Source organism: Nelumbo lutea, chromosome 3 (genome assembly GCF_056320005.1).
Source record: "Nelumbo lutea isolate HS-2025 chromosome 3, American lotus-T2T, whole genome shotgun sequence".
NCBI classification, from domain to species: Eukaryota; Viridiplantae; Streptophyta; class Magnoliopsida; order Proteales; family Nelumbonaceae; genus Nelumbo; species Nelumbo lutea.
Genome location: NC_142686.1, coordinates 1,245,741 through 1,273,359, shown reverse-complemented (window position 1 = coordinate 1,273,359; position 27,619 = coordinate 1,245,741). Strand labels below are relative to the sequence as shown.

Here is a 27,619-nt window from a genome sequence, read left to right as displayed (position 1 = left end):
ACATTTCAGACATAATGGGCCCAGTCTTATGGTGAGATATGTGGTGCCATATCAAGATGATAGAAGGTTAGAACGTCTTTTACTGGTAGAAGATCCCAATCCCTAACACCTTAGGATTAGGGTCAACTGCCATTGAGTACCACAAAAGTTTTTTACCAAAAAAAAAAAGGACTACCACAAAAGTTAATGTCATGAAAACGATAAAGGATTTATTTATTTTAACTCGGAAGGCAATGGAGTGGAGGAGAAAAGCTGGAAGTGCTTCTGTGACCGTGAGAGGGAGGACAGGACATTCACCGGAGTGAGGAGTCAGAGAGAGAGAGACGTGACCATGAGGCAAACGAATAAACTCGTTGTCTTGACTCTCTTCCATTACCAACTATGGCAGGTCACCGGGACGATCCAACCGGACGAGTCAACACCGGTTCCCGTGGCCTGGCCAGAACGATTCCACGCGCTACTGTACATGAATCTGAGCACCGGGCACCTACAGATAACGGACCTGTGGTACGACTGGCCAAAGGGGAGAAACGTGAATATAATGCAGAAACAGCTGGGAGAGCTGTTTTACGACATAGAGTGGAACAACGGCACCTCCTTCTACTACACGTTGGGCCGGAAAGGCAAGTGTGAGACGATGGAGTTTGAAGTGGGCATTCCTCGGCCGGACTTCTTGGACGGGGCCAGCTACCTTGGTACCGACTACACGGATGGATTCTGGTGCAATGTGTGGGAGAAGGTTGATTTCATATGGTACTACGAGGACGTTGTCACTAGGAGACCCGTTCGATGGGATTTTTATGATGGTAAGTCGCCTTTGATGAGTGACGACCACCCCCAGATTTACGTTTACCAGAAAGCTCCTCAGGTAAACCGGTTGCCGGTTGCTTGATCAACTAACTAACTAGAGAATCCTTGATCCCTTTCACGACTGCACTGCAGTGTCACGAGACCGAGTTAACCCGTGAACATATTAATATTTACACTGGGTTAACCCGGATATCAGGATTGGATTTTATGGATAAAGAATCTGTGTCCATCTTTTTATTATTATTATTATTTTTTTCATTGTTCATTTTTCTTTTACTTCTGACACAAATCAACGCGGCAAAGCAAACATCCGAAAGTGAGACTACCCTCCTCAATAAATATACGGGGTGAGCTACTTTGCTGTCGCTGGTTTGTAGAATAAGATGAATAGTGAAAAAAGAGAATCAGAATATAAGCATTTTCATAATTTTACCCCTCCTCAGAACATTAATTTACTAGATTTGGATTTAAATGCATATTTCTGAAAATTCAAGTACTAAAGTGACATTTGAAACTTGAGGCGGCCCTTAAACTGAGAGTCTGAGACTACCCCAAAGTATAGGACCTATAGCCAGGCTACCTATGATGATACGAATTCACATCTACCCTCCAAATGCATCACAGCATATCCCAACCGTGTATTTGAAACATCTCCACAGAATGTGATGCTTGATGATACATGTAATGTTGGCTAACTAGATGTGTTCATACCTGGCAGGGATATCCACTCATGTGATGACATTTGAGGTTGGTGCAGTGCTGGAAGACACTCAAACTCAAGCGCCGGCTTACTGTTTCGGACCAAAGAAGAGCCCAGCAGTGGACAATAGGGATGGGCAGAGGCTTCATCCCTACAAAATAAGCAATGCGTTCGTTTAACTGAGGTGCTTGATTTTGGGTTTTCTGAAATGTTCTTATTTCTAATTTCTATCGCCTTTGGGCCAGCTGAGGGAGGAAGATGCATTTGTATATTGTGCATCTCGTGCACTTGTAAGGGTAGTGATAGGCAACATAGGCCATACTCCATAGCGTTGCTTCTGTTGGTGCTGGCGATTGTAATTAGTTTTATGTTTTCAAGAAAGCACTCAAAGCAATCTATCTGTATTTTATTACTAAGAAGGAAGCATTTTATTTATAACTCTTACTACATACAATTGGTAAAAATATAATAAATGTGTTTAATCAGTGAAATCATGTATCCATCACCCTGTGTGAATCCCATTTAAATTGTTGCCCTGATATTTACAGGAGACTCTGTGTCAGCATGGAATTGATGGCTTGATTAGCAGCATTCTTTATGTTTTTGGGAGATTAGCAACGGTCTAGTAATTCAAAGAAATACATTGGGCTAGGTTTTCCAGGGTTCCCTGCTATAATTCACCACCATTGGGTTTATGAATGGGAATTTCTGTTGGTAGTAGGCCAATGCCAGGCTTGATAAAAGAACAAGACTAGGGTGTGCAATATGGGTGTAATTTATATCAAGTCTCTCTATATAAGAGGAAAATAATAGCAAAAGAAGTTCTATTGATCAGCATGAATAAAAAAGGCAACTAGTAAAACATGTAAACTAATTTATATATATCATGTATGTCATCATCATCTAAGCCTTGTTAAATTATGGTACATGAATCCCATTCACCATTCCATTCTATTCAGTGCCATATCCAATGTTAAATTATGGGCACTTAAAATCATTATGCATGTATTTGTGTATATGTAAAACATAATTTGATTGAATTAAATCTGGATCACGTTACCTCTAATATTCACATCTGGTTGATTGCTTGTATAAATGGAGATTATTTTCCTGATCTGCATTTGATCCATTATAAATGTGGAAAATCTGAATCTGAGATAATCAGATGGATTCCCACTATTGGGCACCATAGGCATACATTCATCCCTATTCAAACACGGGTTGGGTAGGCATTGAGCTTTTCTCTTTGGAGTTATAGGTAGGGATAAAGGAGAAGTCATTGCTAATGTTATGACATAAATCATTTGGCATGGTTGTATTGCTTTCTGTATGGACACCAATTAGGCATGTATTAGAGAAAAAGAAGCCCGAGTGAATGATGTGCTTCATTGATGGCCATAATTCCACTGTGAAGAAAGATACAACCTTTAACATCTCCAACAGATTGTCCTTAGCCCTTGCTTTCCTCGGATTCTATGGCCCCAGGGACAAATAAATGAAAGAACAAAGAAAAGAATCTTGCTAAGAATAGATTATATGAAATTCTACAAGCTTAGAAGTTAGAACCTTGATCTAGAATATGATAGTATTTTTTGAGAGTAAGACCAGAAGAATGAAAAGCAGAAACAAAACTCATTCATGAAACAACATTGATGCATATCCATGGGTCTGGATTGATGCTCTTAAGATGCAGAGTGTATCCATAATACGTGTATAGCTTATGTGCATCAACTTCAAGAATTTTTTTTTATAGATATGTGCATCAAGGATACGAGTATGCTTTGTATGTGAATACACGCACATAATGAATTGCAATATAAGCAGTTGAGTCAGTCAAACATTTTACAGAATACGGATATGCAGAGACACAAAATATACATTTTTGCATACAAGCGATCACTATATACAACTTTAAGCTTGAAAAATGTACATGCAAACACAAAAAGGATTATTGACCTGATTAAAAAAACGACCACAAACGGATCTAGTGCATGTTTATAGAAAACTTTAGGCTAGCCATGTAATCATTTTTGAATTGCAGATGGATATGGCATTGTAGCTCCAATAGGTGATGAAATAAGAGAAAGTAGACCAAGACAGTCTGGTCACGTGCATAGAAGACCATCAACAGCACCCCTAAGAAGTGGTTTGTTGCAAGTTTAAGAGGCTAGAAGGGCTAGGGGTAGACTAAAAAGGACATGGATAATAGTAAGCATGATTTAAGTGGCAATAATTTAACAATGAATATGGCATTAAACAGAATAGAATGGCGAAACAGGACTCATGTAGCTGACCCTATATAGTTGAGATAAAGCTTGGATAATGATGATGATGAGATGGATATGGCAATGAACAGAACAGAATGGCAAAAATTGGATTCATGTAGCCAACCCAATATAATTGGATTCATGATATCTTCATCATCAGTGTCATGCAAACTAAGAATTTTTTTTTTGGTTCTGTTCTTTGATGCCATTTCAGTAATTGTTTTGATTGAAAAGTTAGGTTTATTAAAAATAAGATAGGATCATACAATGCCCTCATAATTAAAGAGGGCATATACCCAAGCCATCAAACTATTTGCAATTCAGGCAACAATAAAACTTGCAAATAATAATAAAACCCACACCCTGCTGCTCACAGAAGCAGGCAACAGGCCAATACGTACAAATCAAGACTCCCAAAAATGGACTTTACAACATAATATGAAAAAAAAACAACAGTAGAAACACGTAACCTTTTACATATTACAGCCTGATCCTTGGCAATCCCATTCTAAAATTTACCCTACAAGGCTACAACCCCAGCTCTAGACAGAGCATCAGCCAGTTCATTAGCATATCTAGGCACCCACCACTTAAAGTAAGATAATGACCACTCCTCTGGAGACTTTCAGCAAAAGAGTGCTGATTTATTTGTGATGCTAATGATCAATCTACCATCATGAATACAATGAGCAGAATCCATGATCAATTATCAATTTCTCATATCCAGCGGGGTCCAGCCAATCACCACCTGAGAATCCTCCACCATCTCAAATTGCGATAGATTTTTTCCTGTTGCAATACCCAGACAGTTCTCCAATATGAGGGCAATGTTTCCATTAGGACAATAATCTTAAAGGCCTTGGATAAAAATCACAGAAGCATTTTCTTGAACTGTAAGGTAAATACATTTTATATAATAAATACATTCATTAATGCATATGCAAACACATCCACAAGAACAAGGAGACATGCATCAGTCATCAAAATGAAAAAAAAAAAAGTGAATGGAACATAAGGCTGGAAAACTGTACAGTTATGTTCATGCAAGGGTTATGAAATAAAAAGAAAAATGCACGCAGGTGCTCAGATTGAATGCTCATTAAAGATGAGAGGCTGAATGAAAATAGATATTCATACATGCACAAATATTATATGCATGCATTTCATGTTAGAGAACTCTGTGGATTTGATAATTGATCACTGTCTTAACCATTAGTATTTTCCACACTTGAAACTAATGTATGAATATACATTTTTTAAGGCAATCAATTTTATATCGAAAACAGAATGGAATCACTTGAAGATTTTCAAACTGCTACAAATTGTGATACCTCTTGTTCTCATTAAAAATCTTCAAATTGCACAATGACACCTAATCAGACTTGCAATGATTTCATAGATTGGCAAGGTAATTGATAAATTTTCATGGACAACTTCGCCAAGGATCAAATTTCTGTAGCTTTACAAGGTCAAACTCGGAGCACCTGCATGGTACTCAACAAATTTTTGGTGCCAATACCAGTAACCCAGATAAGATTTTATGCCCTGCAGTGCCCATGGATTGCTGATTGTTCTGCACACAAAAGGTGAAAGAAAATCTTCAATAACTTAACCAGATATCATGTCAGGAGCACAATGAACATTGTCATTAGATTCACTACTAAGACCAGAAGGAAGAAAAGAAACTCAGAAATTAAATTAGTATGTACCCTCAGTAATGCAGAGAGAACACTGTCATTATCAAGCAACCTGAGCTCATCTGGTTGATGCCTGTATACAAAATAGTAATCAGGGAACGGTGCATAAAATGCTTTTACTCGGTAACAGTAGTTAGGGAACATTTGTAAAATGGCTATACAAAATGGTTGTCAGGAACTTTATGCGAAATCAAATGCAGCTACTGTTTTTTTTTTTTTTTTATCTCCATTACCTCTATATCAAAACAAACAGGTCCAAGTCATACAAAATCCAAACCTATCAGAACTATATGGGCACAATCATGCAACTGCAAACATATTTGGTAGTTTGAGCTTTGAAAAAGTAAAACAATTCAGAAATTACTTTGACATTGTAAGTCCAAATTTGACTTGCTAAAATAAGTTCATAAGCATATAGGTTCCATAAGAGTATACTGGGAGTGATAAATCCTTGTCTAAGACAGTGAACAATGATTTGGAACTTATATAATTTATATTAATGAAACCGTCCTTGATTAATCAAGGGAAGAAAAGATGGGAATTTGACATCAGTTATTGTGATTAAGCTAATGAACTGACCTTAAGGACATCAGAACCATGATTTATCACTGTCCTGGCAATTCAGAACTGAGAGTACGATCAGCTGTCAGTTGGTCTGTAACTGATTCAGTTTCTCTACAACATGCTTCATTGATGGTCTCACAGAAAGTGCCTCCACTGTGCAATTTGATGCCAGGCTTAACATGCCTAATAGATTCTCCTTTGGCCCTGCTTCCCACAGCTCTAGTGAGAAAAGCTCAGAAGCACGCCCCTCCATAATCAGCAACTTGCTCCAGGCAACTATATTAAATCCATTCCCGTACTCTGAAAATGATGGATCAAGAGACCTCTTCCCTGACATCAATTCTAAGAGAACAACACCAAAGCTATAAACATCTGACTTGTCAGACACCCTGCATGTGGTTGCATACTCAGGGGCCACATAACCAAATGTGCCGGCAACATCTGTAGTTGCATGGGTTTCTGAGACCGCTAGAAGCTTTGCCAGTCCAAAGTCTGATAGGTATGCATTAAGATTCTCATCAAGCAAGATGTTGCTAGGCTTGATATCCCGATGAACTATCCGAGGAGCACACGAATAATGAAGGTAAGCCAATGCCTCCGCTATGTGAAGAGCCATCTTGTGGATCACTGGCCACTGTACATTCTTTTCTGATCTGTCATGTATGAAGGCTTCAAGATTTCCACCTGAGAGATAATTGTAAATTAGGAACATTTCTGCTTCTCCCATGTAATATCCAATAAGAGTTACAAGATTTTTGTGTCGAATCCTTCCTAATGTTCTTATCTCCGCATCGAACTGTTGAAGACCTTGGAATCTGCCAATTGAAAGCCTCTTAACTGCTACTAGGAAACCTGGGACCAGCTCTGCCCTGTATGTTGCTCCAAAGCCTCCTGTACCAATCAGGTACCGGACGCTAAAATTCCCTGTTGCTCTGACCACATTATCATAATTCAATGCAGTTGGAGTATCTGTAAATGTCACGAGCACTTTCCTTCTTAAAGTGGAGAGCCTGCCAAGCTTTTTCCTTCCTAAAACCAGGAATACAACCAATACTAAGAGAATAGAGACCATGGTGGATGCAGAAGCCACTGTTACAATTACCAACAATTTCAGTTTGTTCTTTGGACCACCCTGTTTATTCACTGGAGCTGGAATTGGAAGCCTTTGTCTTTGTGGGTATACTGGGTAAGGATCCTGGCATGGCTGTAGGAAGTTATTCCCCTTGAAGCAAGCACAGTCACTGAAGTGTCGAAGGTGGGGTATATGACCAGAAAGGTTGTTGAAAGAAACATCTAGTCTAGTAAGACTAGAAAGATCTGAGAAAGATGAAGGGATCTCCCCTGAAAGTCTGTTGTGATCCAGCAGCATGACTTCAAGGTTAGTTGCATTTACCAAACTTACAGGGATAGATCCAGTAAGAGCATTTCTGGATAGATCCAAAACCATAAGAGAAGCCAACTGACCAAGCTGAACAGGGATTTCTCCTGCTAAATTGTTCCCACCCAGAAGAATCCATTTCAGATCCTTCAAATTTCCTAATTGGTCAGGGACAGATCCAGTTAACCTGTTTCCCCTCAAGTCAAGGTGTTGAAGCATCTGTACTTTGTTAATGCTAGTAGGAATTGTCCCGTCAATCTGATTATAGGCTGCTTCAAATGATATTAGCTCCAAGCAACCAAAAAGCAATCCCTGAGAAATCACACCTGATATCTGGTTGACGCTCAAGTTCACAGTAAAATCCTGTACATCTTTACAGGCTGAAAAAAGCTCATCAGGAAGAGATCCGTTGAACTGATTATTGTTCAGTAATAATCCATATGAGGATTTTGGGCTGCTTGTTAGTAACCCGTCTCCGAGTGAAAACGATGGTAGTGAACCAAAGAACCTGTTCCGACTAAAATCATGGAAAACCACAGAATTCTCGCCCAACATCCACCCAAAGAGATTATTTATCTGAGACCACCAATGATGGATCACTGAACTGCTGTCAGTATTTTTCTGTTTCATCTGCGAGAAACCATGACATTTACTTCTCATAAATTTGGGTAGAGACCCATATAATGAATTCCGACTGACATTAAAATATACCATACATGGTACCTGCAGGTGGAGGTATCCCTGCAAGCCATTTGAACTCAAATCCAAAAAAGACAGATTCTTACACATGCCCATTGTTTCTGGTATCATACCAGTCATATAATTCTGGGCCAGATTGAGAACTCGCAGTCTACATGAGTAGCTCCAACTATTCGGCAATTGACCGTGGAGGTTCGCTCTAGGCGCCCAGAAAACCTCAAGGTTTGGAATCAACCACACCTCCGAAGGAATTTCGCCGACGAAAGCATTGAATTCTCCTCTAGTAACATCAACCAAGTCATCATCAGCAGACACAAAATCAACCAGATTCGTAAGCACAAGAATAGATAGTTTCCGGCAGGATGCCAGCTCGTTCGGGATGGTACCAGTGAGACTATTTCTAGAAACATCTAGAATCTGAAGTTCCGATATCCTGCCAATCTGGGGTGGAATCCGACCTTCAAGAATGTTCCCATCAAGCAAAAGAGACTTGAGACCGGAGCAGTTTCCGATTTCTGGCGGGATCTTGTCCACCAAAAAATTACCGGAAAGCTTCAAATGAGTAAGACTCTCGCATCTATTAGAAGGGTCGACTTTAATTCCTCCAGAGAGCTGATTATACGATAAATCAATAGCTCTGATTCCGTTGAAACCGATCAGTTTGTCCGGAATCGGTCCGCAAAACAAATTGCAAGACAAGTTAAGCAATTTTAGAGACGAAAGTTTTCTTATCTGGTTAGGAATCCGTCCGGAGAAGTTATTTCCCTGAAGCTCGAGGATTTCAAGAAACACAAGTCTTCCTATCACGGCCGGAATCTCGCCATGGAATGCATTATAAGGAATGGACAGCACCCGAAGTTGCGTCAGGTTTCCGATTGACGGAGCCAGGGTTCCCGCGAGGCTATTGTCTCTTGAGGTTGAATTGTACAACTCCCTCGAAGGGGTAGTCAAACTCCCCGTAAGATTCAGAGCAATGACTCTGCTAGAAAATGGACCGCACTGAACTCCGTACCAACCGCAGTGGTTTGTCGCAGGATTCCAGTCGGAAAGGAGGTTCAACGGATCGAAAGAAACAGAGCTCTTGAAGCTGAGAAGCGACATTGCATCAGTAGGCAAGGAGTTGACGGATTCCGAAAAGCAAAATTCCAGTGAGACAAGGAGAAAGATGAAAAGCGCCATTTTCGCCGGAAAAAGTTCATTGCAGAGGCGTGACATTCGGGTCCGGAGCTGCGCGACGCGCCGGCCGGAGAATGCTGGTTTAATACGAAATGTTAAGAAGAGGCCCGCCGGGGGCCGGTATTTAGCTGTAAGAAATGAAATATCTGTTCTCGATGAGTGAAGACCGATGAGTGATTTTGCAGAGAGACGAGGCAGAACGAAAACAGAAGGGTTAAGATTTGTTTTTTTTTTTTTTTTTTTTTTCTGTTACGTTCAGTCGCAATCGATTTCTTTCTTCCTTGTTTTTCTTTTTTGAAATAATAAAAAAAGGGCATTATCAATCAATAGGGTTTAATAGTAGCTTTTGTAGGGGGGCTGGAATTCAGAACTCTGCATCGTGTGTCTCCGTACTTTTCCCTAATTTTTATAGAAGCGAAACCTACTAACTACTAATGCCAGCAGAGTAGAGTAGAAGACAAAAGTTTCTCAGAGTAAAAGACGGAGGACTTTGGAACGTTGAGATTCACGTGCTATGCTACGCTATTGCTCGATTCCTATCCTCCTCCTTGGTTTCTACTTTCTACTCGTTGGGTCATTGGGTGTGGAGTGGACACGGGACACAGAGAGTACTGCGCACTGGTCGCTGGTCGCGATACTCGCTGAAATTGAAACGGTGCTGACGAGGGCATTTCGGTAATTGGATAAAATTTGATGAATTTATTGGATTATTATATTATTGAACGATTGTCCACGTTAGGGTTTCCCTTTTTTATTTGATATCCTCGCGACTCGAGTTGTGGTGTCGCTTGCCTCCCGAGTCCGAAGTCCCATGAGGTCCTCATTGCGTAGAAATATATAGAATAGATTCTCATTCCTTCCCCCCAAGTCAGTAAGCCCAATTTATTTTTCGATTCTCGTGCTGCTCCCCAAAACCCAATGTGGTATTTCTTTTTAAACTAGACAAAACTAGCAGTAGCCACTGGGAGGAATTTGGAAACATGGAGCCAAACATAGATTATATAACATGCTAAGATTCACTGCCACGTGGCTAGATATTCACTCCTGTATGGTTATGTAAGCTTCCTGACATGCTTAATCGTTTATTAATATAAGAAGAATTAGGGTATTAATAAATAGTTTATCCTTGGTTTAGGCTTGAAGGCATCAGTGACAGTGAGGTACTTCAACTAGACCAGGTTGTACGACGGTGATTCCCCAATGCTGTGCTAAGTCTCTAATGCTGTACGTCAGTATGTGTGTGTATTTGAATTGTGCAAGTGAAGTGAGTGAGGTGCAGCAAGCATGGCCCCGCTGCACTGGGACTGTCACTAGGCCCAATATTCCTCCTCAGGCTTTGTAATTTATAAAAGGTTTGTGGTTTCTTACAAGTTACCAATGTTAATAATGACTTAATTCTTAGTTGTCAGAACTCAGAATCAGATGGGTTGGGTACATGGGCTGGGTGTGGGTCCATTCATCCGAATCTGGCTGCCATTTAATGACCCATATCATCCTAACGTGGGAATATAGAAAACTGGGTTGGATTAAGTAGGTTGGGTTTTGGGGGTTTGGTCATTACTAGGCTTAGCTATGGCCTATGGCTAAAGCTACAAGTCTGAATTCTGAATGGAGACATTTAAAGCAGTATTTACTTTCCAGAGTGGCAAGCGCATGGTATGCCATGTCCAATTCCATCCAGGCACAACTAGTTGGCAAGTGTCTGTAGTCTGAGCAGAAAAGGAAAAGAAAAGGTTTCATGTGTGAATTTTGTGCTCATAAATAGATAAATAAAGCAATGACATAGATATACTATACACCTTTCCATTTTGTCCCAATTTTCTTACACAAAACACACACATATATATATATTACATATTTTGATAGATAAATCACAAAGCATTTTTTGCTCACAATGTATATTTTCATAATATCTCCATATAAAAAGAAATAATTTTTTTTTCTATTTTGGTTTCATTGCACTTCTGAAATTCTTTTGATCATTTGGTATATTTTTTCTCCTAAGAAGATTGTTGTGGTTGTTTAATTTTCTTCCTTTGTATTATTGGAATGGTGTTAGTTTCTTGATTCACAATCAGCACAGTACTCTATTTTTCAGTTTTCACCATCCACTAGGCAATATAGACCATCAATATGATTCAAAACCAAAAAAAAAAAGGGGGTGGGGGGGGGGGGTGGGGAGAATAACAAAAAAGGAAAGAGAATTAATAAAACAAGACAAGGAAAAATAACTAAAGAAAAGAATAGCTGGTAGTGGTAGCTCAGTCATATCTCTTCATTGATGGTTGCAGAGAGCAAAATGGCATATTAACTCTTAATTGCAAATGAGTGTGATGTCAATGCGCTCTCTCTCTCTAAAAAGGAAAGGGATAGCCTTTCCCCCAAACCCATTGACAACCAGGTAAGGTAGAGACCTTAAAAACTGAGCGAGAGTAAGAAAGCATATTATCGTGGATTTGTAACCTGAGCATTTATGAGCATTCCATAAATGGAATTTGCTTTTTCTGGAATGTAAAAGGTTAATTATATGAAACATTGGAATCATCCCATCTAAGCTATGAAAATTTAATTACCAAATGAATGACAACTGACAAGAAAAACGGGTGGCGAAGAATTATGGGATGAATTGGAATACGGTAGAGAAGAGAAACTAATAAGATGAATCAAGGAGATTAGGGAACATCAAATTGAAAAGGAGAAAAAAACAAGAAACAAATGAGATACACATGGCAGCAATTAAAGACGAATACTGGCCTCACCAGTTACTCACTAGGGCAAAATAATGAGTTGACTTGACAGCCTGACTAGATGATTAAGGTCTTATCCATAAAACTGTTAAAAATTAATTAAGACTTAAGTCAAGTAAGAAGTTGGATTATCTAGATTCTTTCTTACTTTTTGTTTTCTTTCTAGGACAAAAGAGAGGTGTGGCCCTACAGAGTCCTAGTCCCAGGGAAGGTTTTCATCTCTGCATTTATTTTAATGCAAGTGGGTTTCTTCTTGTCGCGAAGAACCCATGGATTTCTTGTTTGGAACCTTCACGATTCACATGGACGGACCACCAAAAAAAGATAGAATAAGTCTTTTCCATGTAATGGGCCCAAGCCCAAAGAAATAGGTGAAGATATAGTACACACCTCTCCCACACATAAATCTCATCATATATGATATACCACTGTAGTCTTGTAGATGTAGAATGGGCAAATTGGACAACCTTAGCCACCAAAATTGTCCCCACCACTTAAAAAAGCTTCATGTCTATCATCACATCACTACTGGTTGCGCCTATGTCCATGCACATATGGATGAAGATTGAAGAGCCAATAAACCCTAAAACAGTGAAGTTGATGGAAATATATGAAATTAAATAACACATGGGGTGATGGGGGTTTATACCAATTACCAAAAGCCATGGGAGCATGGAAGTGTAGCTGAGATGACCACAATTTGGAAAGGGCGACAAGAGATGAGAGACCAAGCGCCAAGAATCCAGCTGAATGTCTGTAACTCTATATATATAAGGCGTTTTGTTTTGTTTTTTTTTTTTTGTCAAACTAGCTTGTTGTAGAAAGAAAGATTCCTCGCTGAAAAGAAATTATAAGAAAATAAAAAGGAACATATCGATGTTCCAACCAACTACAAACCCCAACAATAACAAGTTTACCAAGTAATTAAAAAAATATCAGGATTTAGGAGAGTCAGATTAGATTAGATACAAACGAAGACTAGGCTGTCAAAACTCAAAATTAAGGTGGTTCTGACTTTTAAATATTGATTAATTCAAAACCATCAAAGATAAACCTGAATCATAAATGTGGTAATTAATCAGGTGTTATTTATCAAAATTCATGGGGGGTTTTGAGTGTTCAAAACTTTTCTCATACCATATCTTTTTCGCATCATAGATTTTCCCAAACCAAAAACATTGAAGAATGAAAGAAATGAGTCCCAAGTCCTTAGTTTTCAGGCACACCACATCTAAGGGGGTATTCTGTAATGTGGATGAGAAATTGGGTGTTGTGTAGGGTATACCAATCCACACCACACCTAGTGGCAGGAACAAATCCACATTACACATTTACACCATAGTTCATAACTGTTTTGAATTATGGACAAACTGTGGACTAACCAATCCACACCTATAGTGGCATTCTCTAGGCGTGGTGTAGATGTGTCCACGTCATACTTTTTGATTTCACGTATCGCATATACAATTTATAAACAATCTACATAATCAATCATAAATATCTAATTTTTATAATTTGTTTAGTAAATAAATTTAAAAAATGACAATTAAATATTAATTTCAACAAAACTGATAATAAAATAATTAAAAAAACCCTTTTAATCTTTAAGTGTTAACACTCATCGTCTCGTTAATTGCAAGGATTGATCCAACCTAACAATCTCAGATGGGTTCCCAGGCCTGGAAGATGGATTATTTATGATGGTTCATCAATTGGTCCAAAAGCTGAAATGTAATATTAGTTGGGTTTCTTATATGTAAATAATACGAGTCCTGATTTTTTTTTCTTAACTTGTGATACGTTGATAGTCATGCATAGGTCTTGGATTTTGACCTCAAGTTTCCCAAGATTCCCATTGTCAGGTTGCCTACCATGGATAGAAGGGGAGAAAAATATATAAAAAACTTCATTTGTTCCGGAAGCAACTGGACCTCCCCATAGAAAAAAGGTGTGGACAAAGAGTTAAGAATATCCTTTACTTTTCATGAATCATGAAGATTTGAAGAAGCTTTTTTTGGGAATACAGTACAAAAGCCCTAGCTAGCAACAGTCGTTGATTTTTTTTATTTGTAATTATATACACACACACTCTCTCTCAATACTTCCTGCCCGATATATCTAACACACACAAAACTCAAATTATGTTTCATTATTTTTCTTTTTCTCACAATTAGTTGGTTACATTTAAATCTTTGTTGATGTATCTAGTCATTCTATAATGATTTGTGTTAATAAACTTATAATTATATATTTATATGAACCCTTTTCTATTTGTAATTCCATTTTATCAATGTTAAGTCCAAAGCTGATAAGTAGGGGTGGCAACGGGTCGAGCTTTTCATGAATTGTTCGAGCTCGGCTAGTGAAAAATTCGGTTCGATTTGGTTTCAATTGAGTTCGAGCCCAATTTAGTGGCTCAATTATTAAACGAGCCGAGCTTGAGCTCGAGCCTACTAGAACTCGGCTCGTAAGGCTCATGAGCCAGCTCAAATATATATAATAAAAATATTACAATTATTAATTATTATAATTCTTTATTTTTGAAATATAGAATATTTCATGAATTGTTTGAGCTCGACTAGTGAAAAATTTGGTTCGATTCGGTTTCAATTGAGTTTGAGCTCAATTCAGTGGCTCAATTATTAAACGAGCCGAGCTTGAGCTCGAGCCTACTAGAGCTCGGCTCGTGAGGCTCACGAGCCAGCTCAAATATATATAATTAAAGTATTACAATTATTAATTATTATAATTCTTTATTTTTGAAATATAGAATATTTTTTTATATATAATTTTTATTTTTATAAAATATTTTTTTTTAAATCGAGTTCGAGCTTATAAATTTTTTATTTGAACCGAGCTCGAGCTCAAGGTTCTGGCTCAAAATAAACTTGAGCGTTATAAAACAGTTGAACCGAGCTCGAATTTGGTACTATTCGAGCTCATGTATGTGTATGCACAGAACAGCAACCGCCTAGAGCCGGAGAGTGGAGGCCCCCCAGCACAGATGAATGAGTTGGTGAAGACCAAGAGATCTAGACAAGTAGTTGAAGGATAAAGGACAGGGTTGCATTATTCAGTAAATTCAGATAATACAAGATACAACCCTTTCATACCTGCAATTGTTGGTACTATTTGGCTCAGCTCGGTTCGAACCCACCCCTACTGATGTTAAATTTTAAGAGCAAATACTTGATATAAATAAATAAATAAATATGCTGAATGTAAAATTTTGATTTAACGCATGAGTTTGGATTTGGTGCAAAACACAGGTGTGCGGCTATGTAACCAATTAGGAGTGAACGAATCAGTCCTCTGTATATATAGGGCCCACCCAGATCCCGTGGCCCAATCCACCCTCCCTCCCAAAACCCCAGATAGCTGGGACCAACGTTAATTTTGTCAGGGGATATTTCATTGGTTAAATTGTGAATTTTTAAATAACTTGTCACAGCTTGATTACCAAAGATTAAAAAAAAAATCATTTATTTGTGACAGCCTCCTCACCTTGGAACTTCGACTTCCCCCTAGCTACGTTAGCATCATTATAATATTCTCTCTTTCTTTTTGACTAGGCGTGCCACACTGCCACTTAGTGGTTTGTCTTGAAATATTTGAAAACTTATTAGCTTGTTTGTGTGCCAGATGAAATGAATTCATTTCTGATCAGTCTCTCATGGCATTTGAATCCACAAAAAGAAAGGAATTCATTTCGGTTTCTCATGTCTTTACATCATTGAACTGTACGATGGCATACGGTGCACTAATGAAGAGAACAAAGATAAGATGTGAGAGTGAGATACCCTAGCTTTATATTGATAATAACGCAGACGCACGGCCTATTGTACAAGTCCAGTCCAACCCCATTAACGTCAATGAAGATTGAACGGTGGGAAGAAGGGAAAAACTGAATGAGACAAAGATTTTATTTAGAAAAAAAGAAAAAAAAAAGAAAAGGAGAAATAATTAAATAGCCAAGTCAAGAAGAAGAAGAAGAAAAAAATTTCCGTGTCAGAACTCCAAACTTCGAAAGAAGGCCATAGGATAGCTTATAGGGTATAAATAATAAAAACATAGCACCCACAGCCACAAAAAGAACGAAAGACTCTCTCTTACAATGCTTTCCCAAGAAAGAATATTAGGTTGAACTTGGAGTCTTGTGAGACATGATGAAAAGCACCAATATATATATATATATATATATAGTGTAATGTCTGGTTACATAAAAAATGTAGATTTTTCACCCACCTACATTTCTATCTTGTATGCATGCATTCTCTCTCACTACGGTACACCACTAATGTCTAATGTCAATGGTTCCAACTTCTAGCAAGTTCCATCCATCAAGGAGAATTGTCCTGTTCTTGTTCCTTTCTGTTTCACACAGCTTCATCAACATCTTTCTTTCTTTCCTTTTTCTTTGTTCTCTTAGCTAGAAAACTGAAGCCAGCAAAAAACACCCAATCAGGAAGATTATCAAACCATCTGCATTCACTTCAGAATAAAAAGTTTTTTGATTCCATCATCTACTTGGGTATCTAGAATATGCCATCCAAGAGATGTTGGAACCCTCACCCCCATTAGACCAGAGTCCGGAATGCAGTGCCCTCATATAGAATGAAGTCATGGTATGGTTTGTTGAAAATGACCTCATTGGTTAGCTTTTATCTTATGCCTATCCACTTAGAAATGTCTTCCTTTTACTATTACTATATTATTATTATTATTTATTTATTTTATTTATTTTTTATTATGTTATCTCAAATCCATTTGAAATGGGAAAGGGTATCTAAGAAATAGGACATTTGATAATTTATGTGCTGGTTACTGGTTAATGTAATAACAATTAAGTGGCTGTTAAGTATGACAATATTAGTACCAACATGATAATCCCACGCTACCGTCTGATACTAAATTTTTTATTGATGTGATGTTTAGATTTACAACAAACAAGTAACAATCACATTTTGCTGCTTTGATATGATTTGGTGATTTCAGCATCTGTACCATAATGGTATCATTACACTTCGCTTCTAAAGATGGTAAAATGCACTGTCACCATTATTGACTTTTTTTAACGCCCATGATTTATTTAATCTACACACGCCATGCCAGGTCTCGGCTGAAACCTGACAGGCCCAAAACTTCCAGAGACTAGAGTGACCAACCGATTCTGCCCATGTATGTGTATGCACAGAACAGCAACCGCCTGGAGCCGGAGAGTGGAGGCCCCCCAGCACAGATGAATGAGTTGGTGAAGACCAAGAGATCTGGACAAGTAGTTGAAGGATAAAGGACAGGGTTGCATTATTCAGTAAATTCAGATAATACAAGATACAACCCTTTCATACCTGCAATTGTTGTCTAAGACTTTGGTGGTCGTGGACACTGGATAGATAGTAGCACGAATCAATCTAGCCAAACACAAAATAGTGTTTGGCCGGGCCAGTGTAACATGTTGGGATTAACTTGGGTTGTTTCAAGTTGCAGTATTTTATTGTTGTTGCTCTCTGCAAGTTGGTGGATTTCACCCTTCAGAACCCAAAACTAAACTGCCACAGTCGAACGCTACCTACTTACATGGCCCTTGGCAACTTTAGAATAATAAAGGGGGCATGCACCTTGGATTGGCAGAGCCAACATCTTTCACTAGTCAGAAACATTACATTTTTACAATTACATGATAAGACATTCAGAAAGATGCATTATTTTAGCCAGAGGGGTCAAGTCTATCAGCTTCTTATAACTTTAACTCATTTTACTTCCACCTGAGAGTTCTAACTCAAAGCTCAGTCAAGGGAAAATAATACCCTTTCGTTATTTATTAATTACATTATAACAGCTCCTTGAGCATCCCATTTTAAGGGCGTACCAAGGGTTACTGGTTCCCCGATATGGGGCTGTCTCGTCCCTTCTTTATATCATCCCATCCTCTAACCCATGGCTGCCCAGGTATTGCTCGTGTCTCAGGGGCAGAGTGACTGTTGAGGTTGTTCATAACCTTGTCACGAAGAGATGAAAAGACCTATACAAACAGATTAAACATATAAAAACCAGAGCCATAGCAAATATTATTTGATCCTTTGAAGTATACTCACTGGATTTTGGTTCACTGCCTCTGGTGGTTGATCCTGGCCAGTCAGCCACTTCCACAGGTCAGGGTTCTCCTGAAGAATTAGGACAGAAATAGAAAATATAAATGAATAGATGCAAGGAAAAATTATAACAAAATTAACTTTTACAATAATATATAAAAAACAATGGTTCAAAAGAAAACTTTTTGTGATCCAAATTTGATCTGTTTATAATTAATTGGATTGATTCAATATGAACCTACCCTAATCCAATCTGAACATTTATGTCAATTCTTTTTTTTTTTTTTTTGATGAATAAATGTCAATTCTTATATCTACATAAAATTAAAATGCATCTATTAGTAAATTCGGTTTAGGTTCAAGTCTAACAGAAATTATTTTGAAGTCAATTTCTCCATGATGTACAATATCAAATTCATTCTTAGCTTTTTATTGATATCATCTTTGGTTTAATCTATTAATGGTATTTAACATGTGAACCTAATCCAAGTCCAATCTTATGATATCTACCAAAAAAATCCAAGTCCAATCTTATGATATCTACCAAAAAAATCCAAGTCCAATCTAAATATAATGGAAATGATTTGACTTTTGAATATTAAAAAAATCAAATTTAGATCTAGGTATATCAGATTTGATATGATCCTTTGCATCTTTATGTGTGATATACACAGCTTGAAAAGAAAAATCAATCAACAATATAGCTATGCAAATAGGTCCAAATTACCAGGTCAAGAACATCTATGAGTGCTTTAATTCGAGTCTCATCCATTGAGGAGATATGCTCCTCCACCCAGCTTCCCAACACCAAATCCAATTCAAGAAACCCTCGTTGTCGGCTTCGATACAACAACCTGTAAAGCTCAAAAGCCAAAATACAACTTTGTTTTTGGTATAACAAAACAAAGTATGACTTGTGTGAAAGAATTAAAATAGAATTGGGTTGTCTGGGATCAGATAGAAGTACCTATTAAAGGTGCGTCTTTTGCTTTCTTCATTTGAAAGATCAATATCATATGATTGGATATTAGAAGAAAAAGGAGAAATTGAACCCATATGATTTCTGTCGGGAAAAACAAAATAACAGGTTATATCCGATATTACTGGTGAAAAATACCTTCACACTTGAAACTATGAGAAGAACAAGATTATAAAGTTTTATACCTGTAAGACGTTTCTGAGAGATGTGAAGTGATGGAAGCAGTGGTCCACCTTGGCAATGCACTGGAGTTTAGAGTATAACGAAGACTAAGCAAGGCTCTTCTCAACGTTGCCATGTTTGTAGAGGGAAATTTGCCTTGCTTTTTCTTCTACCTAAATGTTGTAATCAGTTAATCACATGAACCATATGTAAGAAAACCTTTTTCTATAAAAATTTCACACCCAGTATCCAATACAATGGTCATGCTGGGCCACCATTTGCTGATAATACTGCTGCATTCCTTACGGTGCAATACATACAAGATGTAATATGGACTACAACTATCTTCATCCATCAGCTATAATACACCAAGAGTTCAGGCAAACTTTGTTAACCCACAAATATAACAACATCACATGGGTCATGTCCAGAATGATATGAAACAAATCAAGTGCTTTTACTTTGAAGGAAAAAGCTTTGGCTGTTTTGGGAGCTTCCTGAGATGACACGTTACCCCACTCAGTTCCTTTCCTGTCTTTTTGTTTAAAAGAAAATTGGTTGCCAATATGGGGAATTTGATCAAATGCGAGAATGGGGAAGCTGGTTTTGGGTGGGAGTCAAGTCGAGTTAGTGAACCCTATGGAACAAACTTGTGGAAGGAAATCATGCACATCAAAGGTGCTTTCTTCAAGTTTGTTCCTTTCAAGGCAGGTTCAGGTGAGAGAATCTTGATTCGGAAAGATTGGTGGTGACTGTCCACTTTAAAGTGCCTTCCTCTCCATCTTTGCATTGCCTCAAGATAGAGATGCCCAAATTTGTGATAGATTTGAGGTGAGTGCAAATCAAATAATTTGGACTCCCCATCTGATAAGGAATTTGAATGACTGGGACCTGGATTCTTTGGTAACTATGCTGCATTTCCTAGAACAGATCAAACCACAGCCACTGGTTGAAGATAGGCTTTGATGACCTAATAAATCTGGCGTGTTCACTGTTAACTCAATGCTTCATATCTTGACTTGGGTGGAATCTGAATCTCCCCCTTGGGTGTGGATTTGGAAGCAAAAGATGCCATCAAAGACTACTTTCTTCCTTTGAGTAGCTCTTAAAGGCAAAATTCCTACCATTGATGTGTTGACTGTTGAGAAGGAAAGGAATGATTATTGTCAATTGGTGTTGTCTATGTGGGGTGCCTGAGGAAAAATCCAGCATTTCCTAGTAAACTGCAGCTTCTTTTATGGCTTTTGGTTCCATGCCATGCAGCCATTCAGCCTCAGTTGGGTACAAGCTTTCAGGCTTTCAGCAAAAGGGATATTGCCCCTTGTGATCTGTCTGTGCTTATGAAAGGAGAGAAATGGATACAGAACTGAGAGACTGGTTTGGTGCTTTAAGGATGAACTTAAAAAATTCAAGTGGCTGACAAGAAATCTATGTAAGAATACAATGGGTGGGGAGATCAGTTAATGCCATGGCTGATTGTTTAGCCAAGCAAGGAGCATTTAGGGAACAGTTGTTTTGGGCAATTGTAATCTGCTTTAGTTTTTGATTGTTTGGAGAGGTCGCAGCTTGTGCTTCTCCATGGGTCTATTGGAACTATTTTTCTCCTTTCTATAATAAAATTTCATCAATTTTATCAAAAAAAAATCCCATTGAACCAGTAATTTGTTTAGCATTTAAACTAAAAGATTACATTTGAACTTGAAGTAGGCTAGGTTCACTTAAACCTTGTCCTATACCACACAAAAACTATCCTAAAACAACAACTCAGCCCCATATTTTGATTAACTACAGTGGATTCTGTTTTTTTTTTCTTTTGTTTTTGGTTGATGCCTCATCACTCAGACTTTGTTTTATCTTTTGAATAACTGTAGTGCAACAATTGAATAAATCATTATTCCTACTCTATATTGGTGGTAATAAGGGATTGAACAAACAGAGTGTCGGTTTCTGCTTATATTTTCTTAATTCTTTTCACAGGTATGCCTCCAGGTCTGTGTTTTTCTTTTCGAAGCTTTTGTAGCTTATTCCGTGAATTTCTTTTTTCTTTTTTGTCTTTCGTCAACTTATAAAGAGTTGTCTGTAACATGATTGAACAATGATTTATGTCATAATGAATATGAGATTTCACAAACAATCAATGGAACAATTTCAGGTGTGCAGAACAAGTACTGCTTATGTGGATTCAAAAGGGAGAATGAACAGAGCAAACACCAAACGACGTCTGAGAAACCTTCACTAGAACGGGAGAGGTGAACCGTGAGAGTTTGAGAATGGGAGGATAATGGCGGAGAAACCTTCGAACCCTACCTCAACCTCACTGAGAGTCTGAGAATGGCGGAGAAACTTTCGAATCCTACGTCAACCTCACTGATTGTTTGAGAATGGCATAAAATGGCAAAGAAACCTTTGACCCTGAGAATGGTGAAAATGGCAGAGAATGGCAAGAAGAAACCATCGACCCTTAATCAGAAAGCCAGAGGGAAGGGAACACAGACCCACCTGACTTGACTAATCAAGAACAACACTTATGTCTATTGATAAGTCACTGATAGACAAAAAATAGTAATATAAAATAAAATATTTAATTAAATCAATGCAAAAAAGAAAAAAAAACTAGTATAATTGGGTCGAGGCACGGACCAAACCAACCTAATTTATAGGTTTTAACTTTGAGTGTGTATTATGTATGCCGATTAAAATTGGGTCTGGATTATTTCGAACCGATTATCATATTATAAGGATACCCCTAGTACCTATTTTTTTCTTCTTCACCGTAAAAGAAATGGGATATTACAGGTTAAAAGTATAATTATCAATTATAAATATTGTTGGATCAGGCCAATAGTCCTAATTATAGACCAATCCATATATGGTTTGATTCGAATCTGACTCTACACATTTATTTATCGGGTTGGGTCTGAGTCTTCCATGAACCGAATCTGACCTGCCAATTGATAGCAATCAGTTGGAAAAAAAAAACTAGTATAATTGCGAAGCAAGCTCTTAGAGCATAGCAATCTTGTAAGATACGCTGAAAATTTTAAGATGGAGTTCTTGGAAGCTGGTTCATTGCCTTCATCTGTTCCACGGTCTCCATTTGACCCTTCATCATCAACACCAAGAACTCCTCCAAGTTGGAGTAAGATACTTCAAACTACCTTTCTCTTCAAACTAGTAAATAGTAATGAATGCATGCATTGGTAAACTGGGATTAGACCTTTCTCCTAGTGGCTTAGCTCCTGTTGCAGCTTTAGGCCACTGGACATGCAAACATTTTGATTAGGTTGAATCAACCTTAAACCAAACTTAAAATGAGGGAGTGGATAAAGTCTTCAGGATCTTTTAGAGAATGACTTGGGTTAGCTAAGTCAGCAATTTATGGATGAAAAAGGAAAAAATTTAATTACTCAGTTATGTGATATAAGTTGCAAGATGATGGCTAATTATTTCAAAAGACCAGGACAAAATTGATTTTAGGCATTCTGGACCAAGTCTCGGTTGCACTGAGACTGGGGTATCATGTCATGAGTTGCAGGATTATGTGCCCAAGTTGATATTACAGTAAATGTGTACTTGGGAAGCTGCTTATTTATGAAGCTGTTTATTTATGTTTCTAAAATTAAATCCTACACTAAAATTGGGAAGCTGTTTATTTATGAAGCAATAGATTGAATCTGTCATCAGTTCTTTCCTTTTTAACTTTCTTTGGTTTATCTTAAATTTTAGTTTTATGATTGTTGTTCTTTTCCTATTCTGAATTTTAATACACACCTTATAAAAGTACTTTTCTTATATGCTTCAAAAATTTAAGGTTCTAGTTTAGAAGTTCATCCTGGCTTTCATTACATTGTCACAACAGTTCTGCTTATCCATCCTTGAATTGTCTTGACCTCTATTTCTCTATACTTCTCTAGGTGTCCAACTTTCAGGAAGACCAAGAAGTCGCAAAGTGGCCCTTGCTTTTGGGTCAACAAGCTTAGGCTGCGTCTGTCTGCTCATTATTGGATTGGGATTTCTTTGGTGGAGGCAAAAGCACAACCAACAGATATTCTTTGATGTTAATGGTTAGTAAAGAAAAACTGAAATAGCATTACCAGTAATATGAACTGGCTGGTCGTCTCATCTTACAAAAGTTCAATCTCTTCCAAAATTTCAGAGCAACATCATGAGGAAGTTTTCCTTGTAAACTTGAAGAGGTTCCAATTCAGGGAGCTTCAGATTGCAACAAACAACTTCAATAGAAAAAATATACTTAGAAAGGGTGGTTTTGGGATTGTCTACAAAGGGTGTCTCCAAGATGGGACCATTGTGGCTGTAAAGAGGCTCAAGGATGGAAATGCCATAGGAGGGGAGACCATGTAATGTTGATGGGGGCAAGGATGATACAATTTCAAAATTACCAATTGGCAAACATGATAATGAAGGGCATTGATTCATCCAATTCAATCTACTTCCACTACATTTCTTCAAATCTAATTCAGCAGCAGATGGAAACCTTGGAAGAGAAGTCAACTTATCACACCTCCAAATCTGTACTCGTTTAACAGAAGGAAGGAGAGGGGACAGTTTGCTTAATTTGGGAAAATATCCAATAATAAGTTCTATAAGACAAGGAAATTCACCCTTGTCTGTTCCCCACCATTCTTTCAAAATACTCATGCCCCAAATATCTAATTAATTTCTCCAACATTTGAAATCCTCTATTATTGTTATTGCTGCATCCATAAAATTTCTTATCCAAATATTCCACTTCCTTCATGTTTGTCATAATCAATTGTTTCAATGAAGGCAGACTCCCAAAAGGAGGGAGGAACTTGCACTTATTGAAATTTTGAAGTTCCACAACAGTTAGGAGATCATAGCACATGATGAATTTCGGCATAATCATCAATGTTGGAAATCTTAACCCATCATAACCACAGAGAGACCATCCTCAAAATTCTAAATGTGCAAATCACATTCTGAAATAAAAATAAATAAATAAACAACTATTTACAAATAAACCATTTGAACTCCCATATTTTTGCATCAGTACAGATTAAATTACAGTTTAGCATGGAGGAAACATACCTTGCTGTGGTCTAGTCAGATCTGCAGCGAAAAGAGTGTGAGAGAGAGTGTGTGAAATCTAATAGCAAAAAGAAATCACCCGGTCTGGTCTGCAATAGAAATACGGGGGAGGAATGAAAAGAGTATGAGAGAGAAGGAGAGGAAGAAGAAGAATAGGAGAGGAGAAAGAGCAAAATCGACGGTGACTTACCTTGCCGTCGCCGGAGCTTCGGTCCAAATCCGTTTTTCTTCAGCTGCAAGGAGAGAGACGAAAAATGAGTGAGAGAGGGGTATAAAAGTTGGAATCGGGTAGTGAAAAAGGTTTAGGGCTTTAATGTAATGTAATTTTTTTTTTTTTTTTTTTTTTAATTTGAAGAAACGGGAATGGGATTCCGATTCCTGGGAGTGGGTCGGAAATGGCCATACGCTAGGGGATTGCCATTCCGCCCAACTAAACGTCTGGAATCGGAATGACTCGATTCCGGACCCTTACTCCTACGAAACAAACGGACCCCTTTACTTGAAAGAAATTTTTTGAAGTAGATACAGTCCTTTTATATGTTGTATGTTGTCGGGGGATGAGAAGAAATATGAAAATCACTCTGCATCAATAGCGCAGAGGAGGGTGGAATTGCTTTGAGAAGTTGTAGAAACTAGAAATAAGAGTCCTTTTACCATATCTAAGAAAATCCAAATCTGAGATATTTAACTCAAGTCGGTGACAATAACTCAGACCTGGGTCTTCTTCTTTTTACTAGGCCAGCCGCCAGCCATCGTTGTTGGGAACCAAGGCAGCCACGGCGGTTATAGCAGATCAAAGAACGAAAAAGAAAACATATACAAAGTAGCGAGGAAGTCACAAGGAATCTAAATTTAGTTTTACCTCGAAGAGATGCGAGAAAGAAGCTTGTTCTTGTTATTCTATTTGTTCAAGCTCTTTGCAGTCGACGCACAAAACGGAGAAGATGCGCGAACCCCTCAATTTTCCTTTCCCAAAAAATTAAAATAGACTCTCGAAACTGCCCCTCCTCAGAGTCAGAGCTCGAACCACGGTCCTCATTTCCATATATTATGGTAGACGGTTCTCGAAACGACTCGTTCATAATACCCCACGTCACCATGTATTATGTAATATGTGGGGAGTCTGGGGACCATATATAGAAATTGACGTGGTGCTTCACGAATCACGATCGAAACTCAGAGGATTGAAAGGAGAAGTGGAATGCTGCTTTCAAGTTTCAGCAGGGATGTATAATGAATACATTAAATTACCAAACTACCCATCAAAGCTAAACTTTATATACTTTTTTTTTCCATTGTTCTTTCTCTTAGAAAACTATAGCATAAATGATCAATCCAATCTAATAATTCTTAAACTATTCACCGCCCACCAAGTTCAAAATATTAAAAAAATCTGATCAAATTAGACATTTAATATCTGTTCGATCTTACATAGTGGATTATCTTCCTTGCGCCAGCTAGATTTGAAGATTATCTCCCCCCACCATCCATATCACATCCCCGTCATGTATTGGGAATATCTTCCGGTGATAATATCAAAAATGATAATATCATTATCGAGAGATATTTCTAATACACGGCGGGATGTGCTGTGGGACATTGTGGGGGGCTTAATTGAACTCTTGCAATACATAGTAACAAGGAGTTAATGCTCAAAAGAGAGCGGATTGACATGGGGTTTGATTAAGTCTACTGAAATCATCGCACAATAATTAAGAAACTAGAAATGAACAAGAGTTTAAATGCAATCCGAAAGGAAAGAGGGAAAAAAAAAACTCAAGTTCACCAAAATCAATAAAAAAATTAGTAAAAATGCTCTTCCATATAGGGAAGACAATTTTCCCTATTTCTCCAATCCCTGGATCAGCCTCAAATAGGGTGGAGATGGGGAAAATTTCCTCCCCATTAGTTTGGACGGGGGGCGGGGATGAGGAGAACACTCTCTGCCCTATGAGAACCTCGATTCTCGTCCCATGAGATTCATATATATATATATATATATATATATATATATTAATATTTTAAAAAATATGGTTAAATATGTTTGAATCTATAAGATTGTAAATTTTAATTATATTATATTTTTATTTTTTAAATAAAATACAATAATTAACATTATAAAAAATTACAGAATATGGGAATCCCCATAAGCACGAAAATGGGGATAACATTGTCCCGTTAGCCGGGATGGAAACGAGAACAGGGACGGGGATGGGGAGAGTCCCACCCTGCCCCGTTGCCACTCCTACCCGATATTGGGATTCCTAATTTAGCGGAGTAAATTGGGATGATGATTTGACAGAAAATGTAGGTGTTGATAGATCACAATGCGGAGCAGGATTTGTGAAGCTGACACGTACCAAATAGTTTGGGATTAAGGGAGAATTGAGTGGAAAACATAATTAGGAGTCCGCATTTGCGGCAACCATGGTCAACCTGCCATTAGGTTAGGGTTCGGGTGAACTGATAAAGGCAACATGGATCGAAGTGGATAATAATCAGAAGATTCCCATTCCGACCAACGAAGCAGTTGGAAACATGGAACCAGTTCTCCTATGGATGGAGGCCCCTTTGTTGTTATGTGCTTTAGGAGAATTCATCCCTAAAAGTTAGTTGTTAGAGGGAGGGAATTCAAATATATATTCCATAAAAGCATCTCATACTATTGATTATTATTGATGCGGGATAACTCGCATTAGTATCCTATATTATTAACATGCGATAAATGGACCGTAGCAAATTTGGTGTTCAGCAGAGCAGATTAGGATCCATCCAACCCTTGCTAGTGGATGGTCGAGGGTGAATGGGTTATCACAAGCAGATCTTATCTGTTTCACCAATCTCACTCTAGGGGGATTTCTAAAATCTGGCCTGAGTTTGGCTTCTCAGCATCTAAGGAAAGATGCGACAAATTTTCAGAAGGAAGATAAAAAAATAAAAAAAAGTAAAAGGCAAAAAAATGTTGAAACAAACTAGGAATCAGAGTCTCTTAACAATGGAAGACATAAGTGAATCGTCGTTTAAAGAGGAGGATGGAGATTCAGGGTTTCTATTGGAGGAATGCTTTCGAATCTCTCTCCCTCATTTATTCCCCATTGTTAAAAATCTAGCAATCAACAGCGTTACTGGATTTGTATTGATCACCGTTCTACTAAATAAGAAAACGGTAATTTAGATAGTTAATTGAGAATCTTTTTTGAGGATAATCGATAGAACACTAACGGAGGGATTTTTAGTCTAATGGCCAAAGTTTAGGGGGCCTTTGTTGCAAAAATAAA

At 37.9% G+C, this 27,619-nt stretch overlaps 3 protein-coding genes across 7 annotated transcripts; 1 reads left to right on the top strand and 2 right to left on the bottom strand.

Moving 5' to 3' along the window:
• Positions 1-223: 223 nt before the first annotated feature.
• Positions 224-2,001, top strand: LOC148862299 (uncharacterized protein At4g14100-like). Its single transcript, XM_088975334.1, has 2 exons — positions 224-806; positions 1,529-2,001. The coding sequence occupies exons 1-2, from the start codon at positions 332-334 to the stop codon at positions 1,687-1,689; spliced, it is 636 nt and encodes a 211-aa protein (XP_088831460.1). The 5' UTR covers positions 224-331; the 3' UTR covers positions 1,690-2,001.
• A 2,095-nt stretch (positions 2,002-4,096) lies between these two features.
• On the bottom strand, positions 4,097-9,670 carry LOC148862298 (LRR receptor-like serine/threonine-protein kinase RPK2). Its single transcript, XM_088975026.1, has 4 exons — positions 6,054-9,670; positions 5,487-5,547; positions 5,109-5,350; positions 4,097-4,566 (listed from the first exon to the last, which is right to left on the bottom strand). Exon 1 carries the CDS (start codon positions 9,328-9,330, stop codon positions 6,121-6,123), a length of 3,210 nt encoding a protein of 1,069 aa, XP_088831152.1. The 5' UTR covers positions 9,331-9,670; the 3' UTR covers positions 4,097-4,566; positions 5,109-5,350; positions 5,487-5,547; positions 6,054-6,120.
• Positions 9,671-17,657: 7,987 nt separating this feature from the next.
• SDHAF2 (succinate dehydrogenase assembly factor) lies at positions 17,658-26,176 on the bottom strand. Of its 5 annotated transcripts, none has more exons than XM_088980771.1 (8): positions 25,204-26,176; positions 24,532-24,574; positions 24,342-24,430; positions 19,295-19,444; positions 19,098-19,193; positions 18,858-18,984; positions 18,134-18,202; positions 17,658-18,060 (listed from the first exon to the last, which is right to left on the bottom strand). In XM_088980771.1, exons 4-8 carry the CDS (start codon positions 19,405-19,407, stop codon positions 17,914-17,916), a joined length of 552 nt encoding a protein of 183 aa, XP_088836897.1. In that variant the 5' UTR covers positions 19,408-19,444; positions 24,342-24,430; positions 24,532-24,574; positions 25,204-26,176; the 3' UTR covers positions 17,658-17,913. The 5 variants fall into 5 exon arrangements, with proteins under 5 accessions (XP_088836897.1, XP_088836901.1, XP_088836899.1 ...); XM_088980775.1 differs by having other exon boundaries at positions 24,342-24,362; positions 25,204-25,364; XM_088980773.1 differs by having other exon boundaries at positions 25,056-25,247.
• Positions 26,177-27,619: the final 1,443 nt, after the last annotated feature.

Excerpts from the sequence above, each read along its gene's own strand:
- LOC148862299 (XM_088975334.1), top strand. The coding sequence starts at position 332 with ATGAGGCAAACGAATAAACTCGTTGTCTTGACTCTCTTCCATTACCAA. Across the intron at positions 807-1,528 it reads TCGATGGGATTTTTATGATG|GGATATCCACTCATGTGATG; the intron begins GTAAGTCGCCTT and ends CATACCTGGCAG.
- LOC148862298 (XM_088975026.1), bottom strand. The coding sequence starts at position 9,330 with ATGTCACGCCTCTGCAATGAACTTTTTCCGGCGAAAATGGCGCTTTTC.
- SDHAF2 (XM_088980771.1), bottom strand. The coding sequence starts at position 19,407 with ATGGCAACGTTGAGAAGAGCCTTGCTTAGTCTTCGTTATACTCTAAAC. Across the intron at positions 19,194-19,294 it reads CTCTCAGAAACGTCTTACAG|AAATCATATGGGTTCAATTT; the intron begins GTATAAAACTTT and ends TTTTCCCGACAG. Across the intron at positions 18,203-18,857 it reads TCATAGATGTTCTTGACCTG|GAGAACCCTGACCTGTGGAA; the intron begins GTAATTTGGACC and ends CTAATTCTTCAG.